Raw genomic sequence first — 17,782 nt, 5'->3', positions numbered from 1 at the left:
TTAAAATCCTTAAAATATGATCCCCCTCTGCTGACCTCTGTGGTTATTATAAAGGTCATAAAAGCATGCTAGGTGTTTATCCAGGAAGAAAATATATTTTCATTCTTTTTTAATAACAGCGGCAGGGGAAATTATTTGAGGAGGGAAATATGTGAGTAAACATCACATAAAACATGTGGCTGCCGTTTTTAAGTTATTTTCATACCTTAAAAGTATGAGTGTTGGTTACTACTAACCTGTTTCAGATAAGCTATCGACAATAATGCTGAATATAGTCTTAGTACGTGTCACTCAAATCTATTATGTCAGTACTTGGAATGATCGATTTTGTGTACAGGGATATTTTAAAGCACTTATCTATGGAAAACTTAAGCTAGTCATATGTGTTCTTATTATGGAATTTGTTGTGGGCACAAGATTTCATAAAGCAGATTACATTTCTCATTCATAAAGCAATTGCCAACATTTGATTTGCTTCTGATTTAAAATAAAAGCCCCAAATGAAAAAGCGTAGGGATGTGTCCATGTGTTTTCTCCGGCTTGGCTCGGAACCTTAGTCCAGAGCTGGGTTCTGTGGACCAAGGTCTCTTTGATCTGCCTGACCCTGTCTCCTTCCTCCAGGCCATCAATACCTCCATCAAAAGTAAAATTCCTTGTGTGGTGGTGGAAGGTTCGGGCCAGATCGCTGATGTGATCGCCAGCCTGGTGGAGGTGGAGGATGCCTTGACATCTTCTGCCATCAAGGAGAAGCTGGTGCGCTTTTTACCCCGCACGGTGTCCCGGCTGCCTGAGGAGGAGACTGAGAGTTGGATCAAATGGGTAAGTTGTCAGGACCATGTGTGAGGGCTGAGAAAATAAGACAAGTTTGTGAGAAGGGAGAATGCCTTAAATGCACAACTCCACCAGCAGCTGCACGTGTTCGGTATTTTCTCCGTGCCTTTGAGGCTCAACAGGTGTCTTGCTGGAAACTGAAGTTCAATAAGTTACGTGACTCACCAAGTGTGTGATATTTCTACTTGAGATACTGCATTTTTCAGAGTTTACTAAAAAAGGGAAAACTGATGGTTTTATATGAATGTTCTTACTTGGACGTTGTAATATCTTAGTCAAGTCCAGGAGAGAGATAGACACAAGAATCTGGCAAAAAGAGATAAACATATCAGCCTTACTGATGGTGAAGGCAAAGCTGAAAGAGGTGGCTTGAGGTGCAGAACACTGGACCTGTGTGTGCTAAGTCTCAGAATAAGACAGATGAGCCCACCCTGACACAGGCAGCCCCGGACACCCGCTGACATCCCTGCTGGGCTGGACGTGGCAGCTGCAGACCAGGGCACTAGTGCTTTGCAAGGAGCAAAGCCCAGTGAGAGAAGAAGGAGAAGCCTGGCTGGGCAAGGCCAATATTGCTCCCCAACCCTGAGTAGGGCTAAGTGAAAGAGTGGAGATTGACTAGGCGGCTAATTTTGATGAGGCTCCTCCCCATGGAATTCTGTTGGTTGGGAAAAGCAGCATTCCCTTTCCAAAGTGCTTATACATTTTTGATTCTCTAAACATTCATACCTAACTACTTTGAGTCAGTTCTGAACATATAAACAGGGCTGGGTGCAGTGACTCATGTCTGTAATCCCAACCGTTTGGGAGGCCAAGGCAGGAAGATTGCTTGAGGCCAGGAGTTCAAGACCTGCCTGGGCAACGTAGTGAGACCCCCATCCCTACAAACAAACAAACAAACAAACAAAAATTACCCAGGCATGCTGACATACGACTGTAGTACTAGTACCAGCTACTTGGTAGGTTGAGGTGGGACAATTACTTGAGCCAGGGAGTTTGAGGCTGCAGTGATTTGCGATGGGAACATGTAGTATGGGTGACAGAGTGAGATCCCATCTCAGGAAAAAAACAAAAACAAACAATCAAAAAAAAGCATATAAGCAGGCCATTTCCAACGTATACATATCAAAGTAAGATGCTGCATATTGATTGCATATTGATTGCCACTCTCAACATCATTTCCTGTGATGGATGGAATAAATTCAGTGGTCAGTTCAGGGTTCCCCATAGAGGAAGAAACGGATGACTCTTAATTTATCCACCAAAGATGGCCCCAGGTCCACTTCAGTGACTTTCCTCTTGCTCCTTGTACAAGTTGGCTTGCCAGGTCTCGACCAGGCCATGTCCAATGAATAGAGGCCATCTGAAGGGCTACCACACCCTTTATAAGGGATTTTGATTTCTGCTTCATGAAAACTGTTACAGGCAACTCATCTGAAATAGGCTAAAGGGCACATTCTACCTTCTTTGATTATATTATCCTTTCTGCAATTCATAGCTAATTCATATTCATACTGAATATATGCTAATGATATATTATAATTACAATCACATCAATCAGAAGACATACATCAATAATAAAAATTAGTCTGGGATTTAAATTAGGCACTCATACAGGGTTTTGCAGTTGGTACAGATTTCCCAAAAGACCAAGCTTAAGAGTGGGGTTATTAATTAATGAATGTACACATTCATGCAAATATTAATTAGGCAACCTTCCAGGGCAGTCCTGGGTGACCTCACTGACTATGTGGACAAGCAGCCCCAAAACCTGGACTCCCAATTTCTTGACCACTCTAAGCGATGTGTTATACCTCTCCCACTGGGCTCACACCTTCCTCTCCTAAAAGCCATCATGGTTATTCCCCCATGCCTATTCCTCAACTTCTCGAGAACTTGACCCTCCATAGTCTTCCAGTCTATCAACCAATCTAGATATCATTCATTTGTTTATTCATCTTTAACTCTCATTTATTAATTTATTCAGTAGATATTTGTTGAGCACATACTGTGTGCCGGGTTCTGAAATAGGCACTTCAGAAAGAATTGCATACATGACAGAAACAGTCTGTGTCCTCATAGACAAAACAGAATTTGAAAAAAGGTTTACGTTGAGTGATGACAGTACAGTGCATTATGTAACTGCAAGCTGAAATGGGTGTTTGGAAGAAAGGTAACATGGATACAAAAAGGCAGGTGCCGAGGGAGCCTGGCCTGGTGTGGGGCTTTCTGGAAGGCTTCCCGGAGGAAGTGACGTGGGAGCCAAGATCTGAAGGATGGAGAGAGTTAACGAGGTGGGGGCTGGGGTTGTGGTGGTGGTGGGAACAGCATGTGCAAAGGTCCTGAGGTGGGAGGCATGCCTGAGGAGTGAAAGACAGCCGTGAGGGTGGAAATGGTGAGTGGGAGCTCAAGAACTTGTGAGGGCCCAGCCCAGGAGGCTCCCTGAGCCCCGTTTGGTCTTGTTCAAGTGTAATGGGATATCATTAAACGGTTTCAAGCAGGGAAAAAACGAGATGGGAGTTGTGTTCAGGAGAGCTCACTGTGGCAGCAGTGGGGCAGAGGATGGAGGAGGCAGGCGTATGCAGGATGGAGTCCCAGCTACGGGGCCCCTGCGGCCGTCTCTGGGGCCCATCGGTTTACTTGGTATCCATATTCATTTTCTTCTCCCTTTTTATTTCAAAGGAAAATAAAAATAACTGCTTGGTACTGCCCACCTCCACTTGTGCCGTAGAATTTTGGGAACTTCACCCCTCCTCCCCCTCCGTCAGTCCTAGCTGGACCCCTATTCTTCAGCCTGAACAAAGGCTGCAGACAGATGAAGAGGGCCTTTCCTTCATGCTATCATCCCCGCCCACCCTCTCCTTCAAAATCTCCATGGTTGGTCTTTTCCCGCAGTTTTCATTCATTTCCTCATCACCTACCTGGGTGCTTTGAACTAAGACCTCCATCACCACCTTTCCCAGGCAGCTGCAGCCTCAAAAGCTCGCCTTCTAATTTCCAAGTCCAAGGGCTCTTCTTGCCACCTTCAAACAGCCAGACCCTGAGACTTCGTCTCCCACCCAGCGGAGCCTCTGCAGTTCCAGATCCTTATTTCCAAACGTTGCCAGGGAAACCCACCACTACCTCAAACTCAGTCTAATGGAAACCAGACTTGCTCCCTTGGCTAGAAGGGGCCCTTCTCACCAAGCTCCTGCTGAGCTTGCCAATGCTCATAACCTTGGAATTACGGGGTTCTTTATTTTTTAAAACGTCCTAAAATTAAACACAGAAAAATAACAAAGGACAATATAGAAAATTCTTAATCTGTTTCTCCAGTTTCCAAGCCTTCTTTCTTGTTTGCATTTGAGCTTTTATTTCCTATTGTTTAAATCTTTATGGGCACACTTGGATGGTGTCTATGGTCTTCTGTTGTCCCTTCTTTATTTACTTGGTCACTTAATAACTGAGCATCTGCCATGTGCCAAGCTTTGTGACACACACACACACACACACACGCACATGCACACAGACGCACACATCTGTAGTCAAATGAGGCTCTCAGCTTTTTGATAGGGGCTTTTTGATACGTGTATAACCAATACTTTATTCTCACTGTAGTCAAGGACTCATTACAATTCAGAAATGAGAAGCTGATCCGGAACTCCACTACAGGTGGTCTTTTTAAAAAGATCTCTCACAAAAAGAAAGAAGTTTATGCTCCTCATGCCTAAAATCTGTTGGCTGACAACTTTGTTCTTTAATTTTGCCAGCTCAAAGAAATTCTCGAATGTTCTCACCTATTAACAGTTATTAAAATGGAAGAAGCTGGGGATGAAATTGTGAGCAATGCCATCTCCTACGCTCTATACAAAGGTGAGTAAAAATAGCTCCTTTTGAAGTGTCAGCTTTGTGTTGCCTTCTGTGGCTTTTCATGAGTACATTTCTTTTATAAAACAGCTTTATTGAAAGGCAAACTTGTACTTAATTTTGATGATCCTAGATTGGAAACTAGAATAACTATGCTTGCCCTGGTGAGGTGAATCTCCTTGGTCATATGTATTTGATAGAATAATAATTTTTATGTCATTAAAGTACCGGTCAAACACAATCACAGTAGTCTCCAAAGAGCTATTTCTAACAGTGGTTAAAAATGATTTTTTATTGGGCCTCAGATTCCTTTGAGAATATGGCAAAACTATGGATCTTTGTCCTAGCATTCTACATATTTGTACACATATGCACACGTACTTCACACATAAGCAATTTTGCGTTTAATTTCAGGGGTTTACAAATTTCCTGAGCCTTATGAATGAACCTCGGGTTAAAAAATTCTCATTCATGATCTTTGCTGCTTTAGAATTCCATAAAGTGGATGTTATCCATAGTAAATAGATCCTTGGTTGTCTAGACTTGAATTGTGTGACTGATACATGTAAATTAGCTAGAGTAGAGCCAGGCACATCGGAAGTGCAATTAAAGCATTAGCAGTTTATTAGAATTATTCTTATTGTACTTGCCAGACATTTGGTTATAAAGATATTTATTAAAATGGAATTATATCTGCACAGATACATAGATGCAGAAAATATTAGCTCTGGAAAAGACAAGAATGACATTGTTGAAAGGTGGCTTGTTGTTTCATAGATTTAGCTGTAGCATAAGTCAGATACGGCCTTGAAATATAATACTATGGAATCTGAATCTATGGAAAAAACCTTTACTATACCATTATTACACTGTTAGGATATGCAATGGAAAAACATTACTGCAGCCTGAGTTGATCCCCATTATAAACTTTGGGACATACAGAATGTGGTTAAGAATGAGTGAAGATAGAGTGAATGACAGTTTGAGGGTCTGAATGTAGGAGAACACGCTTAGCATCACCTGTGATAAATAGCTCTGATAATTGGCCACACTGAATGGTTCTGACTCTTATTTCTGGGCCTTTGGTGAGTTGCGTCTTTTCCTGCCCTTTTACAGCCTTCAGCACCAATGAGCAAGACAAGGATAACTGGAATGGGCAGCTGAAGCTTCTGCTGGAGTGGAACCAGCTGGACTTAGCCAATGATGAGATTTTCACCAATGACCGCCGATGGGAGGTAAGCACGAAGCTCTCCTGGGTTTTTCCAGTGTTGGGTCTGGACAGTGGTCTGGGCAATGGCTGGTCCATTTCCAACAAGGTCTTCAATACTGAATCTCTTAAAGGATTGTTCTATTCTGGATTGCTGAGGCTTAATTTCCTTGTCTGCAGCATGGGATCATAACATTGACTTAGTAGGTTTGTTGTGAAGAGATAACAAAAATAAATGGTATAAAATAATATCAACTCCACACTGCCTTCAGCCGCAACGTGAGGGTGATTGTCCATCTGGGTGTAGAGATGCAGATCTCTTCCTGGATGTGCGTGGGCAGAAGTATGGGAAAAATATATGCTAGATGATTGAAAGTAGCTCAGCTATAAATCAAGACGGCAGCACTCTTTTTGCTCCCTGCCCCCACCTGCCTAGCCAAATTCTGATTAGAGAACTGTCCTAGTGAGATGCATAAGAGACAAATAGAACAACTTGACTGACGCTCCCCAGTGAATGTCTTAGAGCAGGGGTACCAGTCCATGGCCTGTTAGGAACAGCAGGAAGTGAGCAGTGGGCGAGCAAGTGAAACTTCATCTGTATTACACCAGCTCCCCATTGCTCGCTTACTGCCTGAGCTCTGCCTTTAGTCAGATCAGTGGTGGTATTAGATTCCTATAGGAGCGTGAACCCTGTTGTGAACTGCACACGTGAGGGATCTAGGTTGTGCGCTCCTTATGAGAATCTAATGCCTGATGATCTGTCACTGCCACCCATCACCCCCAGATGGGACTGTCCAGTTGCAGGAAAACAAGCTCAGGGTTCCCACTGATTCTACATTATGGAGAGTAGTATAATTATCTAATGATATATTACAATGTAATAATAATAGAAATAAAGTGCACAATAAATGTAATGCTCTTGAGTCATCCCAAAGCCATCCCCCCAACCTGGTCGATGGAAAAATTGTCTTCCAGGAAACTGGCCCCTGGTGCCAAAAAGATTGGTGACTGTTGTCTTAGAGCTAGAAACTCAGGACTCCCCTAACCACATGAGCACCTTTAATATGGAAGTTGCACATGCAATAAAAACGGGTTTTTTTTCTTTCTAGCAGACTGCATTTTCTCACTTTTCAATGTGATTAGTATTTTAGGATTGCATTTTCCAGCAGTATCCTCCTGTGTACGACTAAAGTGCAGTCAGCCCTAGGAGCCTTGTTCAATGAAAATTATTATGAATCATCACACTCAGTTTTATAAGGCTGCTTCTTTGTTTTCAGCTTTTCCAAATTAATTTCAGTCATTAGGGGGCCGTGATAATATATATAATTTTATACATGTATGTATAGATTTGAAGGTGCATATATTTCATAACTTTCATTCTTGGCATAAAACACTTTCAGGCCTATTGTATAATCAAAGACTAAGACTCGATTTATATTAACATGCGATCAGTTTTAATGAGAGCAGCATAAATAAAATAACGGTTTATGAATTTTTAAATTATTCATTCCTTTAGCAAACATTATCTTGTGTGTGGTGTTTGTAGTACAATGAACCCTGCTGCACATTGCAAGGCTTTAATTAGTGGAGGGAAAGTGGAACTATAAGTAGGTCCAGTCAATTGATTCATAAATGAATTACTGTGTGTGAAATGTTCTATTTAAGTGAGGTCAAATGGTACAAATAAACTTAGGCACATCGTGAATGGTACATTTAATTTTATTAACTCAGCTAAAGATGGTTAAGGGTTAAGGGCACAATGGCTAAGGAAATGGACTCTGGAGCCAGCCCATCTGCATGACTTTGGGCAAGTTACTTAACCTCCCTATGCCTCAGTTTTCTCCTACAGTGGCATGTTAGAGCCAGCTTTTATTGGCTTGCAAGAGCCAACTGCTAAATTTTTAGAGATTTTTTGAGTTGGTTGTTAAATACAGTCATTATTAATCAGTTATATTTGGCTGGTCATAGTGGCTCATGTCTGTAATCCCAGCACTTTGAGAGGCCAAGGCGAGAGGATTGCTTGAGTCCCAGAGTTTGAGATCAGCCTGGACAACATGGCAAAACCCCACCTCTACCAAAAAACAAAAGTTAGCTGGGCATGGTGGCATGCACCGGTAGTCCAGGCTACTTAGGTGGCTGAGGTGGGAGGATGGCTTGAGCCCAGGAGGTAGAGGTTGCAATGAGCTGAGATCGCACCACTGCACTCCAGCCTGGACAACAAAGCCAGATCTTGTCTCAAAACAAACAAACACACAAAAAAACCCCAAAAAACAAAAAAATTAAATTATTCAAACTTAGAATTACATAGATTTTATAGAATTCTATAGAATTACAAAGGTAATCAATAATCATATCATTGTTAAATTATTTGACTACATTTACTGTTATCTTTGCTCTGAAGGCCAATTGTGTGTATTGTATCTGGAAGCTGGAGATGCTATACAATGGTGAGCCACTCCACATCTCTTCCCGATTCCATGTTTAGTGATGTCACATTGGTAGCTGAAACTTGGCCACAATGGGAGTATTTACACCATAGGAATCAGCAAACACTACAAATTAGGGCTTCTATTTTCTTTGAGAGAGCCAGTGGTTCAGTGTTTACCAGTACCCAACTGATCATCTGGAAATGGAGATGACGATAATAGTAGTACTTATCTCCTTGGGCTGTTATGATGATTAAATCAGATAATGTTTCTAAAGTGCTTAGAACATTGGCACACATGAAGCATTATTTGTTTAAAAATAAAAATCTCTGGAATGCTGATAATATTTCTGTGACCTTTTACAGTGCCCAAGCAGTTTCCCTGTGTGTGTTTACTTGCCTGTCATACCAATCCACAGCACGGATGATCCCCTTTGTGGTTATTAAATCAGGGCTCCATGGGTATCATGGCAGGGGGAGTTGCTGATGGTTTTTTGAGGGCCTGCTCTGAACTTGAATCTCTGAAAGGAATTTGACCTGCGTTAGCTTATTTCATCCTCGCAACCATCTGTTTCTTAGAAGAGCAAACTGAGGCTCAGAGACACGATATTCCAGATCACATGGCTGGAAAATGGTAGAATCAAAGTTTGAAAGCAAAGATGTCACTGATGGCAAAGCCTCTTCCCATATGCTGGTGGTTCTCAAGGTGGACTGGTAGCAGTCTGGGAATAACCTTGGCACTTGTTACCTTGCAAATCACCAGTCTCCACCTCAGACTTGCAGAAATTCCAATATTGACTCCCAGCATTCTGCATTTACTGGGCCCTCCAGGTGGTTCTGATTAAAGTTTGAGAACCACTGCCCTATGCTAGCGAGTGTGTGACCAGTGGAAAGGCCAATGGATTTAGAAAGAAAAGTGAAATGCTGGACATGAGGAACACTTCCTTTGAGGACAGAGGAGAAATCATAGTTGCCATCGTTCCAGAGGTAGCCCCCTCTTCCCGTGCTAAGCCCTGCTGCATCCACAATGTGGGGACTCAAGGAACCCTTGACAACTCCTTCCCTAGGCAATGTGTGATCCCCATGAGACCAACATTAGGCAGGAACAAAACTCGTTAATGCTGCTGTGGGCAGAAGACATCCACCTAGACCAGGGGTCAGACATGCAATGTAAGAGAGTAAGTGGGCCGGTGGGTCCCAGGGAGGAGTGGTGGGGACTGTGGGGAGCTGGAGATCCAAAGCTCCGGGAAGCAGCTGCCCCTTGGCTCCCGCTGATGGTTCCCATGTTGACTTTGTTGGAGCTGCTGGTTTTTACTCTTTTTTGTGTGGGGGAGATGGGGACAGAGTTTTGCTCTTATTGCCCAGGCTGGAGTGCAATGGCATGATCTCAGCTCACTGCATCCTCCGCCTCCCAGATTCAAGCAACTCTCCTGCCTCAGCCTCTGGAGTAGCTGGAATTACAGGCGTGCGCCACCACGCCCAGCTAATTTTTGCATTATTAGTAGAGACGGGGTTTTACCATGTTGGCCAGGCTGGTCTCGAACTCCTGACCTCAGGTGATCCACCCACTTCAGCCTCCCAAAGTGCTGGGATTACAGGCATGAGCCACTGTGCCCAGCCTTTTTTTTTTTTGAGATGGAGTCTCACTCTGTCACCCAAGCTGGAGTGCAGAGGTGCAATCTTGACTCACTGCAACCTCTGCCTCCCAGGTTCAAGCGATTCTCCTGTCTCAGCGTCCCAGCAGCTGGGATTACAGGCACCTGCCCCCACACCTGGCTAACTTTTTTATTTTTAGTAGAGACATAGAGATGAGGTTTCACCATGTTGGCCAGGCTGATCTCAAACTCCTGACCTCAATTGATCTGCCCACCTTGGCCTCCCAGAGTGCTGGGATTACAGGTGTGAGCCACTGTGCCTGGCAGCTTTTACTCTTAACTCTTAACGCTGGAAATGTAGATTTTGATGAACTTTCTAATTTTTAAATGTTGTCAGTGGAATAAAATTGTAAGAAATGCTATAGAGGGCACACAGAACACAATTGAGAGCTGGAGTGGCCTGTAGTCCACTGATGGCAAAGCCTCAGTGTTTACTTCTGTGTCTGAAGTAAACATCAATGATCCTTTTTTTTTTTTCTTTTCTTGAGATGGAGTCTTGCTCTGTCACCCAGGCTGGAGTGCAGTGGTGTGATCTTGGCTCACTGCAACCTCTGCCTCCCGGGTTCAAGCAATTCTCGTGCCTCAGCCTCCCGAGTAGCTAGGACTACAGGTGCGCACCACCACACCTGGCTTTGTTTTGTTTTGTTTTGTTTTGTTTAGTAGAGATGGGGTTTCACCCGGTTGGCCAGGCTGGTCTCAAACTCCTGACCTCAAGTAGTTTTCCCATCTTGGCCTCCCAAAATGCTAGTGATGTTTCTTAAGATTCTCCGTAAGTTCCTATGGGCTAAATTTTGTCAGAAGCCCAGAATGTAGAGCTAGAGATAGTTAACAATCAAGTATTAGTGTCAAGTGTTCCAGTGACTTACTGGTATGTAACATGAGCAGACATTGGTTTGGTGGCATGTGGTTTGCATATAGTTTGATACATTCTATTTTAACACCTGTATTTGAGAACACAGTCACCATAATAGAAGGTTCCTGGGCATCTGTGAAGGGCAGCAGATCTCACAGTGCAGCGTAGAGACAGCACTTGTGTCTGGGTCATAACTGGTGTCTACTGTCGACTTCAGAGAGGTGGTTCCAGCTGTACTACTACCCCCACACCCCCACCCCCTGATGGAGTGTTTCCTCTATGTCTAATACTGGGGAAAATTTTTGACCAACATTATCTCCACATGGGTGTATTTATCTCCACTTTCGCAAGGGGCCAAGTCACATCCAAATTCACATCTAGCTGATGACAAAGATTTCACCATGCCATTCCCCTGTTTAGAGGTTTGAACTGTAATCCTCTGTTGTATTAAAATGGAAAAAAGATAAACTTTGTTATCAAGACAGGATTGAAAGAGAAGTTGAAGATATTATTATTCTGTGGCTGGAAATACGGTGCTACTGAGGAAGAAAAATGCCTAGTGTTTTCCTTACCATGTTTTTATAGTATTGTTAGTACTGTCGCTGTTCTTTCTCCTTAGTCTGCTGACCTTCAAGAAGTCATGTTTACGGCTCTCATAAAGGACAGACCCAAGTTTGTCCGCCTCTTTCTGGAGAACGGCTTGAACCTGCGGAAGTTTCTCACCCATGATGTCCTCACTGAACTCTTCTCCAACCACTTCAGCACCCTCGTGTACCGGAATCTGCAGATTGCCAAGAATTCCTATAATGACGCCCTCCTCACGTTTGTCTGGAAACTGGTTGCGAACTTCCGAAGAGGCTTCCGGAAGGAAGACAGAAATGGCCGGGACGAGATGGACATAGAACTCCACGTAGGTACTGGGAGAATTGCCTGCTTGAGTTGTGGGATGTTTTGAGGCTTCCCTCCTAAGATATCTTCATTTTCCCTACTCTCTATCTTATTGCCATAAAATACTTAACACAGTGACAGTGTTAATTTTTTTAACTCACTTTACTTAAGATAAGGCGTCTGTCTATAGGGTGAGTCTCTGCTATTTCTAATGTCTTGCTTTATGCTCTATACTACACTATATTTCAGACTAGTTGCAGTTTTTCTTTTTTTTGTTTTTGAGATGGAGTCTCGCTCTGTCACCAAGGCTGTAGTGCAGTGGCCGAATCTCAGCTCGCTGCAATGTCTGCCTCCTGGGTTCGAGCAATTCTTCTGCCTCAGCCTCCTGAGTAGCTGGGACTACAGGCACCTGCCACCATGCGTGGCTAATTTTTGTATTTTTAGTAGATATGGGGTTTCACCATTTTGGCCAGGCTGGTCTCGAACTCCTCTCCGTGTGATCTGTCCGCCTTGGCCTCCCAAAGTGCTGGGATTACAGGTGTGAGCTACTGTGCCCGGCCTCTTTTTTCTTCTTTTCTTCTTTTTTTTTTTTTGAGATAGAGTCTTGCTCTGTTGCCCAGGCTAGAGTGCAGTGGCCTGATCTCAGCTCACTGCAACCTCCGCTTCCCAGATTCAAGCGATTCTTCTGCCTCAGCCTCCCGAGTAGCTGGGATTACAGGCGTCAGCCACCACGCCTGGCTAATTTTTGTATTTTTAGTAGACACAGGGTTTCACCATGTTGGCCAGGCTGGTCTCGAACTCCTGACCTCAGGTGATTTGCCCGCCTCGGCCTCCCAAGTGTTGGGATTACAGGCGTGAACCACCGTTCCCAGCCTCAGGTTTTCTTAGTTGCAGAGCTTGGGGTGGTATACTTTCTGAAGGTATCTAACAGAGAATGGGGCAAACAAATAGCTGCATGCTCATGTCGTAGTCCACCGGCCATGATCTGCCTAAAATAGCTGCCTGCTGCCCATGCGTGTGAAGGACTGAAGAATGGACATGTGTTCTTTTGTGAGTAAAAGGGGAAGTGCATGTTTTCAAAGGGATAAATCTGGATATTCACTTGAGACAATTTTGTGCCTGTAACACCTATAATCCCACAGGACTTCTCATTTTGAGTATAGGAAGGCCCAGTTTCCAATTGCCAGCACCTGTAACTCTTTGCCGAAAGTTTGTCCTGATCAGAGCCCAGTAGTGTACAAATACCTCCACTTGAAGGAGCTGACTTTAAGGTTTGTGCTCTACTCTGGCTCCTAGAGTTGGCTAGTGGGGCTAATCTCTAGTCATCCACCAAGATAATTGACTTGATAATGCACTTTTTATTGGGTTCCCTTTTTTTCTGGTATCATTTCCGCAATTCTCCACTGGTTTCCTTGAGATCGCGTCCAAAATAAACTACTTGCCTCAAATCCTTGTCTCAGATTTCTTCTGGGGAAACCCAAACTAGGTCATTATCTTTTGTAATCATGGAATTTTTAGAGTGCGTGTATGTATGTTGCAAAAATCTAAATGCACTAGGTGTTTGCAGGAATTGGAAGTGTTTAAAGAGCTTCTGTTTGACTATATTCATGTGAAATTTCTCTGCAATATGCATAATATGCCTCATGCATTTTATACGTTGGTAAAATCTGTAAAGAAGTTGAAAAGGAATATATTACTTATATCCATTTAGTTGTTTTCTATCTGAAAAGTTTCCCTTGAAAGGTACAGAATGCTGAAAGGAGCTGGGATTCTAATTGATAGGTTAGGCATCGAATGTTTGAATAACAGTCCAAAGAAATAAGCCACAGTTTTATGTTGGGATAATTGAACTTAAGCCATAGGAAAGTTGTAATCTAGTTTGAAGAATTTTTTTCTAGAAGAGAAACAGAGTTATATGAGAAGGAATTGCCTTCTGTCAGCCTGTCAGGAGTCATTCAGTTTTCAAATTGCTGTCAGGGCTTTTTTCACCCTTTATACCTTTTCATCTAGTTGTACTTTGTCTTTTATGACAGATGAAAGATTTGGTGTCAAAATTAGACCACCCAATGAGTTGCAGAGGTGAAAATCACATCACTGTACTGTGAGAATGGAGTCACGCACAAAGCCACAGAGCCCTCCAAACGCGGGCTACTCTCCTAGGGCTTCCTCATCCCAGAACAGTTTTCATTTGCACATGCTGATCACATGCTCTAACCCCCCAGGACGTGTCTCCTATTACTCGTCACCCCCTGCAAGCTCTCTTCATCTGGGCCATTCTTCAGAACAAGAAGGAACTCTCCAAAGTCATTTGGGAGCAGGTAAGTGCCCAAGCCCACAACAGATTTACACCAAATGTGTGCTTTGTTATAACAGTTCTGATCCTCTCAAAATTAACGTGCCTAATATAAGACATCATCAGTGAAATGGGATGTCTGAGGTCAGATGAACATGGTCTCTGTTCCATGTTGGTGAAGGAGTGCTTGGGAGGGACCGTCCCTGGAAAGTAGTCGGGCTTGGGGGGCAGTCCAGCAGGCACCTGCTTCTCAGGTGTGTGTGGGTGTGTGATTGTTTTCCAAGTGGATGAGGTATTCACATTTGATTTTAAAAATTAATTTCCAGCTTTATCACATTATGGACAAGAGGTAGGGCCTTAAAAAAATTCCGCTTTGGAAAGTTTATTGAGAATTTTCCTTGTGATTTAGCATGTAAGAACTTTTGTAAATGGTTTATGGACACTCGCATTACTTTATTTTGAGAGATAAGCTTAGACATTGAATATTGAATTCACACACTCAGTCTTAAAGTTACGTTGTTCAGGTCTTCTGTGTTCTTACCCAGGCCCCACTCAACCTTTGAGCTATTCCAGTATGAGAGTGAATTAGACCTCCCACTATCATGGTCTTACTGTCAGTTTCTCATGGCATTAGTCTTAATATGTTTTATATGCTAATTCTATGTTCAAGACTGCGAACATATTCAGGTTCCAAGTTATTTTGTGTTCATTAAAAATTTTACTTTGAATCATTATGAATAGTTCCTAGGTTGAGCTTCGGGCTCCCTGACCCCACAGCAGTTTCCATTTGCACGTATTGACCACATTCCCTAACCCCTCCCATCAAATTGATTCTACTATTTCCTGCTTTTGCCATGAATACATTCTTGTTGGACATTAACGTTGACTTGACCATTTCAAGGGATTAAGACTTAACCTTAGGCTGGGCTTGGTGGCTCACACCTGTAATCCCAGCACTTTGGGAGGCTGAGGCTGGTGGATCACCTGAGGTCCGGAGTTCGAGACCAGCCCGACCAACATGGCGAAACCCCGTCTCTACTAAAAATACAAAAAGTAGCCGGGCGTGGTGGTGGGTGCCTATAATCCCAACTACTCGGGAGGCTGAGGCAGTAGAATCACTTGAACCTGGAAGGCGGAGGTTGCAGTGAGCCAAGATCACGCCACAGCACTCCAGCCTGGGTGACAGAGTGAGACTCCGTCTCAAAAAAAAAAAAAAAGAAAAAAAAAGAATTAATCTTAAAATTCTCCACCCCCCTAAAAAGACCAGGGGCTGCACTCTGGCAGCCCTGGGAGCCAGCAAGCTTCTGAAGACTCTGGCCAAAGTGAAGAACGACATCAATGCTGCTGGGGAGTCCGAGGAGCTGGCTAATGAGTACGAGACCCGGGCGGCTGGTGAGTCCACAGTGTGGGATGCTGTGGTGGGCACAGATCTTCTATGCGGCACAGACATTGTCAGTGGCACTCACAGGCCAGATGGTAGAGGTCCGTGGCATGTCCAAGCTCCCCAGCCTGATTGAGGGCTGCAGACCACAAGGTCTGGATGCCACGAGCTCCTCAGTCCTGGCACATATGGAATTTTCCAAGAATGAACGTGGGAAATCTTGGGCTCTCTGATCCCATGGCCACCCAGGGCCATACCCAGGCCCAGTTCTAAGCAACTCAGGGAGCACTGGACTATTTTTTTGGGGGGTGGGGGGTATTTCTGGATGCTGTTACAACACTGTGACAGGGCTGAGATTTTACCTGACTTGTGCACTAACCAGTTAGCCTGCCAGTTTCATATGCACACACTGCCAGAGGACCCAGCCCCTGGGCCTGCAACACTCATGGTTTGTTACTCATGGCAAAAGCAGCAGCCTGAGCAGCATCTCGGGTTGCTTCCCCTCGCCTCGGTTCCCAAGGGGTAACTTGAATAATGGTTGCCCTGCAGCTCCCTGAAGTTAGGACACGCTGAGCTTCTATTAGGGCTGCAGCTGAGATTACTTATTGCCTGGAGTGGACGATACTCCGCTAAGCATTACTCTCCTGGCGTGTCTCAGGACGCCTGACTGCTGTTTGCTAGTCAGTCCTCGAACAAAGCTTGTCAATGCCCTTTGCACAGAGGCCTCAATCATTCAGGAAGGTGAGAAATCCGGAACCGATTGCCTCTGAACAGGATTTTAAATGAGAATTTCAGGCCTTCTCGGTTTTTTCCATTTTCACTTGACAGTTTTAAGTTTGCAACGTGGTATTTGCATCCAGGTTTGTCTAGTGTCTTATCAAATGTAAACATGCTCATGAGTTTAGCTTGTCTGTGTTGGAATAAAGGTGTCTAATTATTTCTTTTTATTTATTAAAATTTCAAAGCAGTTCATTTCTGGATGACCTCAATTAAGCAATGGCTCCTAATATTTTTACTTTAAAAAAATTTCCTCTGAGGATCTACACTGCAATTTCTTTGTCATTAGGTCATGAAATGTAAGCACACACTAATGCAATAGGTCAGTGTTTCTTTTCTTTTTTTTCTTTTTTTTTTTTGAGACAGAGTTTCGTTCTTGTTGTCCAGGCTGGAGTGCAATGGTGTGATCTCGGCTCACTGCAAGCTCCGCCTGCCAAGTTCAAGCGATTCTCCTGCTTCAGCCTCCCGAGTAGCTGGGATTACAGGCGCCTGCCACCACATCTGACTAATTCTTTGTATTTTTAGTAGAGAATAGGGTTTTGCCATGTTGGGCAGGCTAGTCTCAAACTCCTGACCTTGGGTGATCCGCACACCTCGGCCTCCCAAAGTGCTGGGATTACAGGTGTGAGGCACTGCACCTGGCCTTTTTTTTCTGTGTGCCTTGTCTGCCAAAGAACCTTACCAAGAAGGCATAGAGTTCAAATGAGGTGGAGGAAGGGCTGCTCTGATTATGGGGGGGTGGCGGTGGGGAGGTGCAGAAGGTCTAGATCCCTTCTCAGTGGCTGAGGCTCTTCTGCCTGAGCCCAGATGGAAGCCCGTCAAAGAGAGGGGCTCCCTGTGTCCAAAGCAGCTCAATCCAGTGAGCAGGTATTGTCATCTGCTGCCATCAGGAGCTCTGCTGGGTTTGTCTTGCCTTTGGAAAATCCTGCTATTCAGTAATGAATTGTGTTGTGATGGCATTTTCTATGCCTTTTATAAGAGTGGACTCACACCCAGGCTATTCTTGGATTCAGGGGTTGGCTGGGGGTGGAAGCAGGACAGTTCTGGTCATGTGCAGCTCTTACACCAGCTTCTCTCTGTGCTGATGTCGCTGTAGAGCTGTTCACTGAGTGTTACAGCAGTGACGAAGACTTGGCAGAACAGCTGCTGGTCTATTCCTGTGAAGCTTGGGGTGGAAGCAACTGTCTGGAGCTGGCGGTGGAGGCCACAGACCAGCATTTCATCGCCCAGCCTGGGGTCCAGGTAAACCATGCTCAGCCACCAGACCACATGGCCAGAAATGGGGCTTTTATGTCAGATGCTACTAGCGGCATTAAATATTAAAAACAAATCTTATTCTCCAATATAAAAGCCATAGAAGGAGTGGTTTGGTGATGATGTGGGGGATGGCCGAGTATAGGCATTGGTCGAAGTCCATGCTTTAGATGATGGTGCAGGACAAAGAATATTCTTTGAGTTTCCACTAAGCAAACAACACAGCACCGTAATTATGAGCTGTGTCTCTGGATCCCACTGCCTGGGTCTCCATCCGCTGTACCCCTAATGAAGTGTGTGATGATGGGCCAAGTTACATGAGCTCTCCGAGTCTTAGTTTCTTCATCTACAAAATGGGGTAGTAGCAGATAAAGG

General features: G+C 44.1%; 1 protein-coding gene across 2 annotated transcripts in view; it reads left to right on the top strand.

The window, feature by feature from the left end:
* TRPM8 (transient receptor potential cation channel subfamily M member 8) overlaps positions 1–17,782 on the top strand; it is a 160,015-nt gene that overhangs the window by 91,207 nt on the left and 51,026 nt on the right. For both annotated transcript variants that reach the window (XM_032753671.2, XM_032753674.2), the window contains 7 exons: positions 622–819; positions 4,578–4,680; positions 5,791–5,909; positions 11,434–11,724; positions 13,925–14,020; positions 15,258–15,387; positions 17,250–17,395. In XM_032753671.2, coding sequence (XP_032609562.1) covers positions 622–819; positions 4,578–4,680; positions 5,791–5,909; positions 11,434–11,724; positions 13,925–14,020; positions 15,258–15,387; positions 17,250–17,395 — 1,083 coding nt within the window. The remainder of the gene's footprint in view (positions 1–621; positions 820–4,577; positions 4,681–5,790; positions 5,910–11,433; positions 11,725–13,924; positions 14,021–15,257; positions 15,388–17,249; positions 17,396–17,782) is intronic.

The sequence above is a fragment of the Hylobates moloch genome, unplaced genomic scaffold, assembly GCF_009828535.3.
Source record: "Hylobates moloch isolate HMO894 unplaced genomic scaffold, HMol_V3 SCAFFOLD_1, whole genome shotgun sequence".
In the NCBI taxonomy this organism is placed as follows: domain Eukaryota; kingdom Metazoa; phylum Chordata; class Mammalia; order Primates; family Hylobatidae; genus Hylobates; species Hylobates moloch.
Note: the sequence above shows the minus strand (reverse complement) of the source record. Positions and strands in the feature narration are given on the sequence as shown.